Source organism: Impatiens glandulifera, chromosome 1, assembly GCF_907164915.1.
Source record: "Impatiens glandulifera chromosome 1, dImpGla2.1, whole genome shotgun sequence".
Lineage (NCBI taxonomy): Eukaryota > Viridiplantae > Streptophyta > Magnoliopsida > Ericales > Balsaminaceae > Impatiens > Impatiens glandulifera.
Genome location: NC_061862.1, coordinates 14,556,295 through 14,574,624, shown reverse-complemented (window position 1 = coordinate 14,574,624; position 18,330 = coordinate 14,556,295). Strand labels below are relative to the sequence as shown.

General features: G+C 33.7%; 3 protein-coding genes and 1 non-coding gene across 4 annotated transcripts; 2 read left to right on the top strand and 2 right to left on the bottom strand.

The window, feature by feature from the left end:
* Positions 1-473: 473 nt before the first annotated feature.
* On the bottom strand, positions 474-604 carry LOC124923160. The gene has a single exon (XR_007098170.1). It is a non-coding gene; the product is annotated as a U11 spliceosomal RNA (small nuclear RNA).
* On the top strand, positions 523-6,020 carry LOC124919323 (actin-related protein 9). Its single transcript, XM_047459548.1, has 20 exons — positions 523-796; positions 879-951; positions 1,030-1,148; positions 1,241-1,300; positions 1,373-1,438; positions 1,521-1,620; positions 1,702-1,910; positions 2,222-2,342; positions 2,849-2,913; positions 3,282-3,371; positions 3,899-3,949; positions 4,189-4,320; positions 4,586-4,675; positions 4,778-4,848; positions 4,928-5,121; positions 5,209-5,252; positions 5,331-5,380; positions 5,476-5,521; positions 5,605-5,655; positions 5,763-6,020. Exons 1-20 carry the CDS (start codon positions 794-796, stop codon positions 5,904-5,906), a joined length of 1,779 nt encoding a protein of 592 aa, XP_047315504.1. The 5' UTR covers positions 523-793; the 3' UTR covers positions 5,907-6,020.
* On the bottom strand, positions 5,984-6,837 carry LOC124919324 (enoyl-CoA delta isomerase 2, peroxisomal-like). The gene has a single exon (XM_047459549.1). The coding sequence runs from the start codon at positions 6,796-6,798 to the stop codon at positions 6,070-6,072; it is 729 nt and encodes a 242-aa protein (XP_047315505.1). The 5' UTR covers positions 6,799-6,837; the 3' UTR covers positions 5,984-6,069.
* Positions 6,838-10,637: 3,800 nt separating this feature from the next.
* Positions 10,638-15,623, top strand: LOC124921084 (DNA repair protein RAD5B). The gene is made up of 17 exons (XM_047461693.1): positions 10,638-11,410; positions 11,500-11,633; positions 11,720-11,855; positions 11,944-11,997; positions 12,096-12,239; positions 12,315-12,466; positions 12,549-12,627; positions 12,697-12,855; positions 12,958-13,101; positions 13,187-13,407; positions 13,495-13,617; positions 13,713-13,812; positions 13,907-14,019; positions 14,101-14,746; positions 14,844-14,915; positions 14,999-15,097; positions 15,220-15,623. The coding sequence occupies exons 1-17, from the start codon at positions 10,643-10,645 to the stop codon at positions 15,340-15,342; spliced, it is 3,267 nt and encodes a 1,088-aa protein (XP_047317649.1). The 5' UTR covers positions 10,638-10,642; the 3' UTR covers positions 15,343-15,623.
* The last annotated feature ends 2,707 nt before the right edge of the window (positions 15,624-18,330 follow it).

The window sequence follows — 18,330 nt, the reverse complement described above, 5'->3', positions numbered from 1 at the left end:
GTCGGATGTATATTTCACTGTAAAACAAATCAGCCAAGCTCTAAAACCATTATTCCATGACCTAACCTACATCCTAGACTCTAAACGACAAAACCCTAAAACGACGAAGGTCCAACCTGAATGTTGAAGACGTTCCAGTTTTGTTGATGTTGAAGGATCCGTTGATGTTGAAGGAAGCTTGATGATGAAGAACTTGATGATGATGAAGGAAGGGGAAAGCACGGTTGGTGTAGAGGAGGGAAAGGGGAGAAGAAAGTGACATTTCAGTAACTGAAAGGCGCACTACTGATTTTATTTTATTTTATTTATTTATTTTTTTTTTTAAATAAAGGGTAAAACTGACCTTTAAGATCAAAAATGATAAAATTATAAATGACATGTTAAAAGTGGTAATAACCCTCCTATGAGAGTTATTCCATCAAATTTCCCTATTAAAGAAGATAAGGATAATATTATAAAAACTAAAACTAAATGAGAGGGTCGGCCGAAGCGAGCCAACCCTACAGATTTCCAGAAATTATGTCAGCCATATGTCTAGATAGCCATACAGCACTTGCCAATAGACGCGGGCAAGCGTGGCATAATTAGCCAACCGACCCTTTTAATTTTCTCAAATTCCCCCTGTACAAGACTTTATACTAAAACATTCTACTTCTTCTTTGTTTTCTTATCGATGTGGGACAATTTCCTGGTTTATAACAGTTCCGTCTCCTCCTTTCCTCCAAAAACAGTTAGGGCAGAAGAAGGAGCATGACGAACTGAAGAAAACTAAATTCTCTGTTATCCCACTGCCATGGTGAGCGCAGGAGTTGGAAGCTTCTCTCTGTTTTCATCTTCATCCCAATTCATTCTATTTAATTTTTATATTTTGATCGCAGGATTACCTCAAAACAGTGGTACCTTCTCAGCTCTTCGCTGAGAGAGGTTCGGATATAGTTGTCATCAACCCAGGTTCTAAATTCTGCATCTTATAAAACCCTACATTCATAACATTCACTGAGTTTAACTTTGGTTGATTTCTGTTCGTAGGTTCTGCAAATATTCGAATTGGGCTAGCTCAACATGACAGTCCTCTTAACATTCCTCATTGCATCGCTCGACGAGTTTCAGGAGGCAATCAGCAGCCTAGAAGGAATGTACAGGACCAGGTTCAGTTCTTTAGTGCTTGGAATTGCAACATGCTTTTTTTTGGCCTTTTGATTGATTGATTATTTTTTTTTACTGTTTGGCTGGTTTTCAGTTGCTTAATTCTCAAGTTACTACGGCTCAACATATGGAGAGGGAGAGGGCGTATGACATGGTGAAGTAATGTTGATTTTAGTTTGCTGATTTCTTGGTACATTTCTAATTGGTCAATTTTTTGTTTTGTCAGATTGCTTCTCTATTAAAGATTCCGTTCCTAGATGAAGAGGTGGCTAATAGTTCATTCCCCAGGAAGGTAAAAGTGTCCACTACATCTCATTCCTTTAGCTGCTTTTTTAGAACTGTTTCAATGTAAGGATTGCTAATGTCGTGAATAGATGGGACGAGTAGATGGCCACATGCCACAGAGCAACAAGAAGGAAACAGCATTTACCTGGACTGATGTGGAGGTGAAAGCTGAATCATCTCCACCATTAGGTAACCAATATTTTGGTTGTTCTTTCTTTCTTTCTTAGTTTTGATACACTTATTTATGATAGTGTTGTTGGTTTGATGCAGAAAATTCACAGAATATAGGCAAAGTGGGAGAAATTTCTGAACTCGATGACACTACCACCACAAAGGACCTTGGTTTAGTTGAGCGCAAATTAAGAGAGTATGTTTGTGGTGAGGAAGCTTTGACAATATCCCCAACAGAGCCATATACTCTACGCCGCCCTATTCGTAGAGGTCACCTCAATATCTCGCAACACTATCCCATGCAGCAGGTATTTCATCTCTTTTTTGTTAATTTTAAATTATGTAGGACCTGTTTTTGTGATCAATTTGATTATGGGGGTACTACTATGTTGATTATCATTTTGAGAATTTGAAAGAGCAAATGGGCTTCATTGTGATCAACTGAATGCTGGCAATAATTTTATACATCCATTCAATATAGTATTGAAATAAGTTAGATACATATTGTAGCTCATAACAAAATGCAAGAAATTGTTGTCTTCTAGGACTTGTAAACTTTGTGCTTTTTTAATGTATATGCATGTTAAATTCCTTATAAAGCTTCCTTTTATTTTTGCAGGTCATAGAAGACATGCAGACCATCTGGGATTGGATTTTGACTGAGAAACTTCATATTCCTCGCAGTGAGAGAAACATGTTTTCCGCTCTTATTGTCGTGCCAGAAACATTTGATAACCGTGGTATGGACTTGTTCAAAAACGTTTCCACTCTTAAGTATGTGACATACTTCCTCAAATATTACCCAAACATTTCATGTTTCTGAAGTTGGAGATGAATTTGAACATGAATCTGACAACACTATCAAACTAGATGAATTGGTAATTGGTCTGTTATAACTATAATCATGAAAATGCTGTGAAGTTGTTAGGTTGACAGGTACAAACTGGTTATATTAGTAGAGCAATGTGTTTGTACACGTTTGGACTCGACCCCAATTTCAATGAATAACTTTGCTTTTATTCGGTCTTGTTATGCTTACTTGTTTATGGTGATCATTAAGGAACTGAAACCAGATGTTGGTTGAAGAAATGCACAAATTTGATAGTTTATATTTCATAGAAGCTTATGTCGAGCATTATAAACCAAATATTTTTTTCCAGACATCTTAGTTTTCTATTTTTGTATGTGAGTAACATTTTTTGCAAGAACTTAAGAGACTAATCACTTAACTTGTTTTTGTATGTAGAAATAAAAGAGTTGGTGTCTATTGTCCTTAGGGATTTGAATTTCAGCTCAGCAGTGGTTCATCAGGTAAGGATTGTTTCTAGTTGCTGTCTTAGTTTTGGTCAATATATAGTTCGAATACTGAAATAAACATTTTAACCTCATATTTCCAATACTTCTTTGAACTTTTTTTACTCTTCAGCCTGGACTTAGATGAAGTTCTATTTATTTTTATTTTGCGAAAAGGAAAAATCAAGTTCTATTTTTTTTTGTGGTATGAAAATATAGAATAAATATACTGTGCTTTTCTTGCAACTATTTTCTACGCCTATATATATATATATATATATATATATATATATATATATAGCCATTATATGGACCATCCATAGCTAAAATTATTTTTTCAGAGTAGAGCGTGTCTCCCGGCATCTAATATTTGATTGATTTATCAGGAAGGTCTAGCTGCAGTTTTTGGGAATGGTTTATCAACAGCATGTGTCGTAAATATTGGTGCTCAAGTGACCTCTGTTATCTGCATTGAGGTATCTATCTGACCTTATTGCATAAAAAACTGAATGATTGTGCTTTGAGGTGGCTTTTGCTATGGGATATGTCTTAGGCATAATGCTATGACCATTTCCCTTAGTGTCAGAAAAGAAGGTGTAAGCTCATAACTATACAAGATCATTTGTAAATCGAAGTTATAAGCATAATTACCCCCAAATACTTATACAATATCATTTTTATACTGCTGTAATAATATATAAGCATAATTGTCCCTGCATTTTAGTTGTTTAGACTGATTACAGTATATATTACTTTGTTTTATGTTTTTATATTAATACATGTTTGAGATGGATCGAGATTTCACAAAAATGTATCAGAAATCATTTCCTTTTTAGGGATAAAGTCCCTTTGCTTTAGTTTCTTAAGCCTTGGTACTTCTAGAAGAGAAGTTTGCACATGCAAATATAATTTACTTCATCTGGGAGAATTTGCTTTTATAGTTCTGGTATAAGTTCTCCTTATGTCACTCTTGGAAAATTGTTTAATCTGTGTCTTTTAACAGGATGGATTGGCTCTACCAAATACACTTTTGACCTTGCGTTATGGTGGAGAGGTTTGAACTCTACTCTTGGATCCCTTTTTCTTTTACTGTCACTGGTTTCTTCAGCAAAAGGAAATACTTAGAGATCTGGATCTCGAACATCAACCTTTTTTCATATTTCTTAGTGGCCTATATGAGTAGAAAAAGGCGGTCTCAAATTTTAGCTATGTTCTATATCCATGTTCTGGTGATTTCTGTTAGGCACTTTTATTTGTTGACTTCACCTGATTTTTTAACTATTCTTTTTCAAGGACATATCAAGATGTCTTCTCTGGACCCAACGCCATCATCAAACATGGCCCCCAATTAGAACTGATGTTCTAACAAAGCCTGTTGACTTATTGATGCTTAATAGACTAAAAGAGACATACTGTCAGATTAGAGTAAGTTTTATCTTCTTTTTCTCTCAGATTATCTTAAATCTAAGATCTTTTTGACAAATCATCAATCAAACTGCTGGACAGTTGAAACTTGGATAACATGTGCCTCCAAGAAAATGTATTAAACCTCAGTTATTTGAACTTATATATATATAGTTGTTTATTTTTCACCGTTTGGTTGCAATATTCGTGATTAAATTGATCAATGAAATGAGTTTTATCCTTTCAAAAAGAGAGTATTTGTCAATTTATGACATTTTTGCCTTAGGAGGGGGAACTTGAAGCTGTCGCAGTGGTCCATTCATATGAAGACGGCATGCCTGCTGCTTCTCACAAGACTAGGCTAACTGCTCTAAATGTACACCGATTTATGCGAATATTCTTACATTCGATATATTTTGAGATTAGCTTCAGTGTTCATCTATATATGATCCCTTTGCCAATATTCCTTCTTACATAGGTTCCTCCAATGGGTCTATTTTATCCTATGCTTCTGGTTCCAGATGTTTTCCCTCCACCACCTCGCACTTGGTAAATTCCGATGATCATGTTTTGCATTTTACATCACTGAAGCTACTACCCTTTTGATGTTCTTTATTACTCTTCCTAGGTTTAATGACCACGAAGATATGCTGGAAGATGCATATGAATTTACCAGAAGAACTGACATGTCAGATGGCTTCTATCCTGTCTACAGTGGTGGGTTCTCAATGTGGGATAGCTACCCAATGTTTCAATCCAGACCCAAGAAAGAAGATAGTATTGGTCTTGCAGAAGCAATTTCAAAGAGCATTCTTTCAACAGGTACAATTACTCTTTTGATTTTCTGATATGTATATGTGTGTGTAGATTTTAATTGACTAGTCCTTTTCATTCCTTAACTACCTACAGGCCGTATAGATCTCCAGAGAAAACTGTTCTGCAGCATACAACTGGTGAGTTTCGATGCTCTGACATTTAAATTTGTTCATAACATGAAGTGACTATATTCTTCTGCTCTTCATTCAATTCAGGTTGGCGGAGTGGCGTTGACATCCAGTCTTATTTCTGCTGTTGAGGATAGGTTTGTTTGGTCTTATTTCTCAACTATGTTTTCGAGGGGAATGCCCATATTTTACATTGAATTCATTGATTGCATCTCACTCCCTTATTTTACAGAGTATTACATGCAATTCCATCAACAGAAGCAATTGACACTGTGGAGGTTAGTTTTTGGTTGATGATCTTGGCTAGTGTTGGTTTTTGATTACTGATGATGTTCTTGGAAATGTTATTTGAATTGTACAGGTTTTACCATCAAGAACAATTCCAAATTTTGTATCATGGAAAGGTGGAGCTGTAAGTCATGCACCAACTCTCTATTTACATTTTTTTCTTTCTTTCTATGTTTCTTCCATTAAACAAAATCTGATTGAATGATTTACTTACTCATGTTGTGTTGTTAGATACTTGGCATTCTTGATTTCTCACGCGATGTGTGGATACACAGAGAGGATTGGATTCGAAATGGGATTCATGTAGGAAGTGGCAGAAAATACAAAGACTCTCACTTTCTCCAAGGACAAGTTATGTGTTACATTAACTCTTAAAAGTTTAGCTCTTTTTATTAGTGTTCATCTGAAATGTTTGATTTGAATTGGAGAATGTTTAGATTTCTTGAAACTCATGGCATCCAAATTTGAGAATATGGGTATTTCATTTCATTTCAATTCATTCAATAGAGAAAAGAAAAGAAAAGATAGATTTGACAGTTCATAGACGGGAGGAAGCTACAATGGACTTGCCAGTCAAGCTGAGTATACCACACAGGTCCTGATGCATTGCCTTCCGTATCTCTGCATAAACATCCCCATTCCAACTTCTCTTCCCCAATTCTTCTCCAAGGCGCATCGCAGCTTCCACCACCTTCTCTCTGCTATCATGAGCTGAATCCACCATCCCCATCTTCACTCCCTCCTCCGCTCTTACCTTCATCCCTTTCAGCATAATATCCCTCATCACCATCGGTGACCGTGCCTTGGATCGAATCACCGCCGTGAAGAAATCCGGGTATGTTATTGCTATATCCAGCTCGCTCATATACATTACGCCTCGATAACTTCCCATCATCACGTAGTCGTGACTCATCGCCAGAATCATGCCTGCAGCGGCAGCGTGCCCTGTTACTGCCGCGATCGTTGGCATCGGAAGGGATATCAGATCGGCGATTAGAGGTTTGAAAACCTCCACCATGTATCTGAGACGTTTTATCTTAGCCGATGATTCGCCAGCTTCTTTGGCCCAATTGAAGTCGAATCCATTGCAGAAGAATTTGCCTTGGGCAGCAGTGGTTACAAGAACGCAGCCGGCGGTTGCTTGTTGTCGGACATGGGAAAGAGAAGATCGAATTGCGCCAATAAGATTAGGGTTTAAGACATGTTCGTCGTCGTCGCCGGTGAGAGTGAGGAAGAAGATGTTGCCACGCTTCTCTAGAGTGCACATGATGGTTTGTTTATCCGGCCGGCCTTTCTCTCTCTCTCTCCCACACATATGCTATATATAGTATATTTTACAAAAACAATATTTTTTTTTATTAAATTTTTTTAAAGCAGTAATTAATTTCTGTTCATTTAATAGCGTAAAATGATTTCATATTAATCTATTATCCACATTAAATAACTTCACATTTATATATTGATTTTATATTTCTTTTTTATTTCTTTTAGATTTATAGAATTACACATTAAATTACTTTTAACATTTTTATCCTTAGTCTTGATATTTATGTTTATCTTTTTATTGAACATTTTCTTTATGATATTTACAAAATTATGTGTAAATATACACATTAAATTACTTTTCATATTTTTATACTTATCATTGATTTTTATGTTTTTAATATTTTTATTTAATAAATAAATTTATTTTATTTTATTTTTGAAAAATGTTCATTTATACTAAAACTAAAAGAAAAAAATATATATTTAAACACAACGAAAAATCATGACATTAAAAAAAAAACGGTACTAAATAAATTACCGAGCTCATAAATTCTTGAAAATAACGATTAACTCTCCGATATACTTGTCATAATAATATGATACGAATCGGATAACTATGAATATTGAAAGCTTGACGATTTCTCTCCAACTAAATAGTCCACCAAATAATAATAGAACAGTAACCCAAATATATATGCACGTCATATCAGTTGCATCAATCTAAATTTCTCAGCAACTATTTAAAGACTCAAACATCACACAATGAATTCCAATAATACTCCACAAAAAACTTCAAATACTAGTCATCACTCTACAATGTAAAGTAAGTGAGTTGTCAATTCAACCCCTTTGTGACAAATACGTCATCGACTAACTATAATACAATATTTGTTCATGCACATATCATCCGTTAAAATTCTATCATAAATAATGTTTCATCCAAATAACGAAATTTTGGATGAAATCTTTGACTCCCAAAATTTTTCTAACAAAAATTATATGAAATCATCTTAGAAAATAACTTGTAACATTGCCCCACATGGAAATTATACATATATTGTCAACGCATAACGTCTTGTTCAGACTATGATACTTGTTTACGTTATACCAAAAGTAATTTCTATTATGGGACGAATTCTCTATAATGTTTAATCTTTTTTTATATCCAATTCAACTAGTGAAACCACTAGATTGATGATCAAACATGTCTTTAACTGTGACATTTCTACATATACCAATGGAAGCAAATTCAAGATATATCGTAGCTAGACTTTTGACGCTACATCAAATATCGTCCCAAAATATAATCGAAAAAATCCTCACAATGAATCTAGACTACTCGAGAATTTTTTTTACATAGAATAAATTTCTCTCCAAATTCTAAACCCCGTTGGATAATTAAACATTTTGGTGAACCAATCAGACCAATCATTATCATACTTACATCTGATTATCGATGCGCAAAGACTATTCAACTCTATTGCAAATCTATTACATTATTTTGATAGAAGAGCTTTATTAAAAGAAATAAGATCTTGAATATCTAGACCTCCTTGATCTTTAAAACATTTAACATTATCTCAACTAACTAGATGACAAAACAATTAGATAGAAGATCCCCATATAAATTTACACATTATTTTCTCAATTTTCAACGTTACACTTTTAGGGAGAATTAATAACGACATCATATATGTGGGCATATACGACAACACACTCTTAATGAGGATTAACTAACCTTCTTTTGAGAATATTTTATTTTTTCATCTAAATAGTTTACATTACATTTTAGTGATAATTGAGTCCTAAAAGACATTGGATCGTAATTTGGCACCTAATGACATACCAAGATATGTTCACGGAAGACCACAAATTCCGAACCCTAACACATTTGCCAACCCCATCCTTTATTTATTCAAAACAAAATTTGATATCTTCTTGACCCACAGCTCACTCCACGGATGAGTCACAAGTCTTTTTTTTTTTTTTTTTTTGTAAACCCATCATTTTTAAAGAGCTTCCATAATAATAACGAACAAAAAAAAGAGAGAGTGAATCATCTTGTCTGATCATTCTAGAGCTCTCAAAAAAATCTCTAAGAACTCCCATTATCAATGACAAAAAACTTAACTGTCGAGAGGCAAAATCTAATTCAATTAATCCATTTTGCACCGATTCTTATTTTGTCCATTGCATGAAATAAAAACTCTCAATTGACATGAACATAAGTTTTTTGAATATCTAACTTGACAAAAATACATTTTCCACCTCTTGAATTAGTTTCTCATTCGGTCTAAGTTGTCTGAACTCTCGCCTGCCAATTGACATGAACATAAGTTTTTTTGATATCTAACTTGACAAAAAATACATTTTCCACCTTTTGAATTAGTCTGAGTTGTCTGAACTCTCGCCTGCCATCCGGCCTTTCCCCCTACCTAAACTTATGCTTGAATTGTATTTCTGGTCTATTTTCAGTCTGACCAACGCTGAATTTAAGTTGTGTTTCTAATATTTTTATTTTAAATTATTTTGATTAATAAAATTATTTCATTTTCAAATCAAATTACATATAAATCATCGCTCCCAACTCATTTTTATTAAAAAAAATATCCAGTCTTTTTATTGTAAATCTTATATAGCAGGTCAATTCAAATATATTACGAATTTTGTATTACAATATTATATTTTATATTTCGTAATTTCTATAATATAATTTATATTTTAATTATATGACTATCCTATGTTCTTCAACATATCAATATTCTTTATTATTTAGAGATAATTTGAAAGCACAACACAATATCTAAATATGAAAAATATTAATGAATAACAATCTCGTCTCCGTCTTAGTTTTTGCAACATTGTTGACTAGAAATAAAACAAATCAATTACATCTCAATTACATCGTCGTTTGAGAATGAAGTTGAAAAAGTAATCTCAAAATGAAAGTAAATATTTTGCTCATAATTAGAATAAAAAAAAAGGAAAATATATCATGTAGAGAAATTTATATTTATTTTTAACACAAATTAACGATTTTATAATACTTTAAATGTTTTAGATATTTAAGTGTAAATTAAAAAAAAAATTCTATAAAGAGGAATTTCAAAAATAAATAAATATAAATGAACAATAAACAAATTTAAATAAAAACAATTATATAAAGATCAATTTAAAAAATATGTATAAAAAATTATTTCAAATATCTCATATATTTTTTTATTGTTATTAAATTGGGGTTGATTTTAAGTAATTTAATTATTATTTTTCTATTAAAATACTGAATTTATTTTAGTTATTGTCAATCTATTATCATATTTATTTTAGAAAATTTTATATAATATTATTACTTATAAACTTGATTTTGATATTTATTTAATATAAAAATTTGTTTAAAATTATGATTATATTTGTGATCTTATATTTAGTTTTATTTTATTAATTATTTTACAAGTTTATTTACATGATTGAATATTGTATGCATAAAGTCCAAAAACCAAAAAATTATCTCCAACCACTTAATTTTGATGTCCATATATGGAATGTAAATTTCTGAAAATAAAAAAATTATCAATCGAGATTTAATATTCGTATCAATTGATAAAATATAATATATTCATTCAAAAATCAATTCAAACTGATCCGGCGGTAAAAAAATATATAGTAGAATCTCCGCTGTTAATTCCCGCCAGATAATTTACCACTACTTCTTACGTTAACTTGGCGCCACAACTAGCGATGGTAAAAAGATTTGGCGCCAAATTTTATATTTATATTTATTTTCTTCTTCTTCTGTAATTTCATATTTTTCTAAAGTTTATTACATTTCCTATCGTCTTCTTCCGATGACCGCCATTGAAGGACTGGAAGAGGCCATTGCCAAGGTTCGATCAGTACTCGGTACTGAGTTATCCGAGTTTTCCATAACTAAAGCGCTTTCTCATTGTTCTAACAATCCCGATTCCGCCATCGATTACATCATTAACAAGTCCGGATTCATGCCGCCTCCATCCAGTATTGTTAAACGAACTCTCACCAGCACTGGAGCGCGGATTTCCGGTCCAATCAAGCAGGAGAATGATCAAACTGCATTTAAGCCGATGATTCGAGTGAAGGAAGAACCTGATGTTGATCATGATCAAGTAAAGTATTCCGCATCTCAATGTATTTCTTCTGATAAGTTTCTTAACGCCACAGACATGAAAGTGATAGTTAATGAAGAATATCCAAGGACACAGATTATTAAGCAAGAGCCATTACAAGTTCTTCCTCTTAATAAAAATAAACCAACCTATATGAAAAGGTCTCTTGAGGAGGTTGGAGACAATCTTAGGTCTTCAGGGAGTAGTAACAAGAAAGCAAGACCTGCAAACAACCAATCGAGTACATTTGTGATTGAAGATGGTGATTTTCCTGAAGAGCCAAATTGGTTATTGGTTGGAATGACATCTGTTATTGCACTTTCCACTACTAAAGGTAGGAAACTAGAGAACAATGAAATCGTTGAATTCACCTTTCCTGATGGAGAAAAGCTTAACTCACTGCGGGGAAGCTCCAAGGCTATTGCTGCTGCGTCTATGACAGTTCGTTTTTCCACTAAAAGATCCGGCGAGGTAAATCAACATTCTTTTAATCATATTTATAGTTTTATACATCATATCAACATTTTCAATTAATCTGATTGATTGTAACCGGGATTTAGATTGGGAAGTTGAAGCCTGAATGGGCTAGTTTCCTGATTCCACTTGCGAATTCTTCCAAGATCAAGATTCGTGGTAGATGCATAGAAGCTCCCTTAAATCTGAGCTATTATCAAGACATAATGTTATATGTCAGGTAACATTTTCATGAACTAACATAATTTACTTCACTTTGCTCATTAAGATGAGTTTTGAATAAATCACATTTCATTTATTTTGCAGCTTTTACATCAATCGATCTATTTTCACTAAAATTGATGTTCTTCTAAGTGGGCTTGATTCTTCATTAAACATTAACAGTGCTATTGCTCCCTTGCTGAGATTATTCAGATGTCTACAAATTCAACCATCATCAGAGGTATCCATTTTGAAACTTTTTTATTCTTATTTTTTTACCATTGATGATCACAGTTTCATTATATATATAAGTTTCCTTCTTCAAACAGGCTTTATTCACAGCCGATGACCTTGATCCTAATAGATGTGCGATAAATAGAGAAGTATGTCCTATAAATTATCATCAGAATCTCACTTATGGTCAGGTTTTGTTATGTGCTGTTTTCAATTTACGCTCTTTTATTCTTTATAATCTGAATAGGGCGATTGGGCTGATATTAAGGCTGCATTGCCAATGGTGAAGGGTACAACCCAACAATACCAAATGCAAGACAAGGAAGAACAAGCTATATCTGAATCATCTTTGAACAAGATTATTGGTGCAGTTGATGTTTATAATCTAAAGGTAGAGAACTAAAACATTTGACATTATTTATGCAATTTGTATATAACAATCCTTCTCTTTCTTTCTCATTGGCAGGAAATGGAAGCTCCTGAGACACTTCTTTGCAAATTAAAGCCGTTCCAGAAACAGGCCTTATACTGGATGACTCAGCTAGAGAATGGTATCGACGCTGAGAAGGGCGCTGCCACTCTTCATCCATTTTGGGCTGAATACAAGCTATGCAATGAGTAAGTGTATCTTTCACTTGAATTCTCAAGAGGAAAATGAGTATTTTCATAATCAGTTATGATAAATCCTGTTTAATGACAGGAGTGCTATTTATGTGAATGTTTTTACTGGAGAAGCAACTACTCGGTTTCCCAACGCCACTGAAGCAGCTAGAGGAGGAGTGAGTTAACGACACTTTTTGTTAGCTTAATCCCCTTTTATAAATTACTAACTAAATAAAATTGTCCAGATTTTGGCAGATGCAATGGGGCTTGGGAAAACAGTTATGACAATTGCTTTGATACTTTCAAGACCAATGCAAGTAAATAGAAGCAATGCAAGTGCTGGATCGAAAGTGAATGGTGGCACTCTAGTCATCTGTCCTATGGCATTGCTTAGCCAGTGGAAGGTATACAATATAAATAAACATTATCGTCTGCAAAATCACAAAAAATAAACAAATGTGTTATCATTAATGGTGTGATGAACTATATTTGATGTGAAATCCCAGGATGAGCTTGAAATGCATTCAGAATCAGACACTATAAGCATTTTTGTTCACTATGGTGGTTACAGAACCAATGATCCTTCTATCATAGCAGAGTATGATGTTGTCTTGACAACCTATGGAGTTCTTAGTGCATCTTTTAAAAGTGTAAGTAGATTTTTTGATATAAGTTCATTAACTGGCTTATTTATGACCAACTTCTTTACTTAGAAAATTGAAATCTCATGTTCAGGAAGGAGTAAACAGTATTTTCCACAGAATAGAATGGCAACGAGTAGTACTTGATGAAGCCCACACTATTAAATCCTCTAAAACGCAAATCGCTCAGGCCACTTTCAAGTTGTCGTCTCAATGTAGATGGTGTCTAACCGGTACACCTCTTCAGAATAGTTTGGAAGATCTTTACAGCCTCTTATGCTTCTTGCGCATTGAGCCTTGGTGCAACTGGTTATGGTAATGAAATGAATCGGATCATTGAACAAACCACATTAACTGTCTAGAATCTACATGTTTGGAAAATAATCTTTATGAGCTTTCCAGGTGGAAGAAAAAGATCCAAAACCCATATGAAAATGGCGATCCAAAAGGGCTGAAGATACTGAGAGCCATCTTGCGGCCACTCATGCTGAGAAGGACCAAAGATACTACAGATATCAACGGAAGGTGTGTAAAGTCTTAATTCTTTACATTTGGGTTTTGTTTGATTCAAGGTTTATTGTAGTGTTTATAGCAATGCCTAATATCTTATGCAACATCAGGCCTATTATTGTTCTGCCTCCAACTGACATCAAAGTCATTGAGTGCCAACAATCTCAAGCTGAGCGCGATTTTTATGATGCCCTCTTCCAGCGATCCAAAGTGAGTTTTTTGTTTTGTTTACTAAACTCCACATTGTTTATCTGTTTCTTCTGTCCTAAAGGTGAAACTAAACGATCCTCCTGAAATAAAACAGATGAAATTTGACCAATTTTTGACTAATGGGAAAGTTCTGCACAATTACGCAAACATTCTGGAGCTGCTTCTTCGACTGAGGCAATGCTGTAACCACCCATTCCTTCTCATGAGGTGCAAAAATATTCAAGCTTCAAATTTCCCTTTTATTTATCAATATTCATTTATCTGATTCTCCCCCACTAAAACTTGCAGCCTAGGCGATTCACAAGAGTTTGCAGATTTAAAGAAGCTAGCAAGGTGGTTTCTCGAAACTAGCCCTGATCCAGCCAATCATAACCGTCAGGCGCCAAATTTAGCATACATTGATGAGGCTCTAGAGGATATGAAGCAGGGCAGAGGTAATAACCATCAGGCACCACCAAGCCGTGCGTTCATTGAAGAGGTGGTTAAGGATATTAAGCACGGTGTGAACATGGAATGCCCGATTTGTCTTGAATATGAGGATGATCCTGTTTTGACCCCCTGTGCTCATAGGATGTGTCGAGAATGCTTACTGTCCAGCTGGCGGTTGCCATCAGGTGGAGTTTGTCCTTTGTGCAGACAGAATGTTAAGCAAAGTGAACTCATTGTGTGCCCGTCTGAGAAGATTGATGTTGATGTGTATGAGAATTGGAAAGAGTCATCTAAGGTAAATAAGTTAATGGACTGCCTGGAAATTATAGGAAGAAATGGTTGTGGTGAGAAGAGTATTGTTTTCAGCCAATGGACATCTTTCTTAGATCTTCTTGAGATACCATTGAAGAAAAGAGGAATTGGGTTTCTGAGATTTGATGGGAAACTTGCACAAAAGCAAAGAGAAACTGTCTTGAAGGAGTTCAACCAAACTTCAAATAAAATGGTAAAAAAATGTATTTTTTTTTGTTGGTATTAGATTTCCTTAATTTATTTTTGCATGATAAATAATAGAAAACAATTGTGACATTTTACTATTTTAGGTTCTATTGATGTCCCTAAAGGCAGGAGGTGTTGGTTTGAATTTAACTGCAGCTTCCAATGCCTTCCTCATGGTAAAATTTCTTGATTTTCTTTTCTACTCCCTTTCCCGTGTTTTTTTTGTTTGCCATGCATATTGATATCCTTTTTAACTTAGGATCCATGGTGGAACCCTGCCGTGGAGGAGCAAGCAATCATGCGGATTCATCGCATTGGCCAAAAGCGAACAGTTTCCGTTAGAAGATTCATAGTCAAGGTAAAATATGATTTCTATTTTTATTGATAAAGATATGAACTTTCCTATGCTCTCTTCAATGGGGATGCATGAAATGAAGAAATAGGATTCTAGAAAATGATAGGAAATGTTTTGATGAATAGGACACGGTGGAGGAAAGGCTGCAGCAAGTCCAAGCTCGAAAGCAACGGTTGATTGCCGGAGCCCTAACCGACGATGAAGTTCGATCTGCCAGGATTGCAGAGCTTAAGATGCTCTTCTCATAACTTTTATATTTTATGATAGGAAGGATGGAATATATCAAAAGAAGATTAGTCTGGTTTAGGTTAGGTTAGCTTAGGTTAGGCTAGCTTAGTTAGGTTAGCTTAGGTTAGGTTAGAAGGGTTTTAATTATTTTCTATATGGTATAGGCAAGGTCCCATTTCAGCTTTCTTTCAAGATCTAAAGCTTTTATTTTTGTTTAGCCATGGCTACTTTTGTAAGTTTCTACCCAATCCAGATGTGAAGGTTTCTTTCTCTTTTGTATGTTATAGTTATTTATTTTGGAGGAAACAAATGCAGTGAAGACAACGCTAGAGAATTGTGATAGATGCATAATACAAACAGTGATTGGAATAATAACGGTGGTAATAAATAAAAGTCTATAAAGCCTTATCATAAACTGATTTTCATATCTGCAAGTGTTTTGAATAAAAAAAGAAACATGGGATTGAATCAGTTCTGTACTTTGGCAGACTAATATTCTACTACCGCATAATACAAAGTTGTAATAAATGAAAATTTATGAAGTCTTACCACATAAACCTACAATTGTCTCAAAACATAGGGTAGTGCATCAGCAGGAATTGAACCTGGTCTATACTATGGCAGAATACCAATAGACCACTAGTGCATAATACAAAATTACAAACATTTATTCGATTAATAACAATTGTAATAAATGAAAGTCTAAGAAGCCTTACCATTGCCTCTTAACATAAACTTACAATTGTCTCTTAACATAAACCTCAAAAAATGTTTGAAATGAACCAAAGTCTAAGAAGTCTTACCATTGTCTCTTAACTTAAACCTCAAGAAAATGTTTGAAGTGAAACTTATTTTCAAATCTTCAGGTGGTTGGAATAAAATCAAAGGTAAAATGAATATATATAAAAAAAAGAGTGTTGCACCAGCCGGGAATTGAACCCGAGTCTGTACTGTGGCAGGGTACTATTCTACCACTAGACCACTGGTGCATCATATAAAGTTACAAATAGTGATTTAAATAATAATAGTTGTAATAAATGAAAGTTAGGCATTGGGTTCGTTTTCATTGGTTGGGGTCTAAGACCTTCGATTGGACCCATCGGTCGAGGTTAAGAAGCCTCGGTCGAGGTGTTAGGGACTCTTAGTCTTTGGTTGAGATTATCGATTAGGGTGTAAAAACCACCAGTCCTAGGTTAGCCTCGGGCTAACTTTTATCGGTCATAGGTTTAGGAATTCTTAGTCAGGGTCGATATTACTCGGTCCTAGGTTTGACCTCTCGGTCGGACTTCTTGGTCCGGGGTGGAAGCCATCGGTCCTAGGTTCGGGAGTTCTCGGTCCTTAGTCTGACCACTCGGTCGGATGTAAAAATTATCGGTCGGACCTCTCGATCCTAGCTGAAGAACATCAAAATTGTAGGTTTTGCAATTTTGATGGAGGCTTGGATTCTTCGGTTTAAGGGTCTGGATAGTTTCACAAAACTCCCATGAATATTTAGAACACCATCCAATGTATCAATTGACCTGGGTGATGATCAATTTGTTCAAAATAGTTTGTAGCCAAAAATCGTTTTTTTGGTTTTCAAGTTGTTTTGAAGTGTAAGGAGCTAGCCAATAACTTCCTTATACTCCACATACTTGATTGATATCAAAACAAGAACACTAACTGTTCGTTTGGACCAATTTAAGAACTCAAAAATTTCAATTGTTTTGAAAATTTTGAGTTTTGATAAAAAATTATCCAAATGGTTTCCCAATCCCAATATCATTACAATAATGTTGGGAAGATTTCTAGGTAGGTGTTTTTGAGGATTAGCTCAAGAACAGAAAACCCGATTTTTTGATTTTACAAATTCAATTTTTTTTAAAGATCGATTGATCGGTTCTAACTTTCACAGAAAGCTCAAAAATGATCCTAAGATCGATTTTCAATTAAAAAATCCAACAACTAGATAACATACAAGCTTATGAAAATTGAAATATAAAAATTTCAAATTCAAACTGGAAATATGAATTAAATAGTGATTGGAAGCTTATTAAGGATTGAAGAACACTCTTTAGACCTTAAGGGAGTTTTGAGGATGCTCAGATCCAAACTTTAAGGTCTTATGTCAAAATTTTGAAAAATCTAAAAATTTGAAGTTTAATTGACAAATTTCTAGTTTTTTCTATTTAAAGTTTGAGAGTTGATCTCTTAGCCTCAAATTTATTTAAGGAGGCTATTGATAGCTTCTCCAAGTCGGTTGTGAGCTTCAAATGGATTGAATATCATTCAATTATATTTCAATAAAATATGTTTATGAATTTGAAGTGAGGAAATTAAACTTATGTAAAATGATGATCATTGAATGCATGTATTTGTCGGGAACATGCAAACTATCAGGTTTTGGTTTTGGGAAAGACATTCAATAATTAATACACCCCACAAAAACAATCATACCTGAATTCATTAAAATCATTCACATCTCTCTGCACCCCAACACTGATCTAGGATATAATTACACTCATTCAGACTCACTCTCGCTCCTCCTCTTCTCTCTCTCACACACACCAATGCAAGAGCGTGATGTAAATAGTTAGTTCCCCTGAAATTATTAATTGTACATCCGTGAAAATGAAAAAAAAAAAAAAATATATATATATATATATATATATATATATATATATATATATATATATATATATATATATATATATATATATATATATATATATATATATATATATATATATATATATATATATAACAATGATTAAGAAACTTAACTAAAGTTTGTTAAAAATATTTAAGTAAATTTAATATTTTGATTAATAAATTTAATAATTGAATATATAAGAAATGATAAAATAATATTTAATTATGTTTTGATATAAAAAATTCAACCAAACAAACTTACAAATATTTAAAACTTAAGATAATGTTTAATAAGAAAAAGTTATTTGGAATATATAAAATAAAATATTAAAATAGTTTTTATTTAAAATTTAAATATAATGAAAATAAAGTAAGAG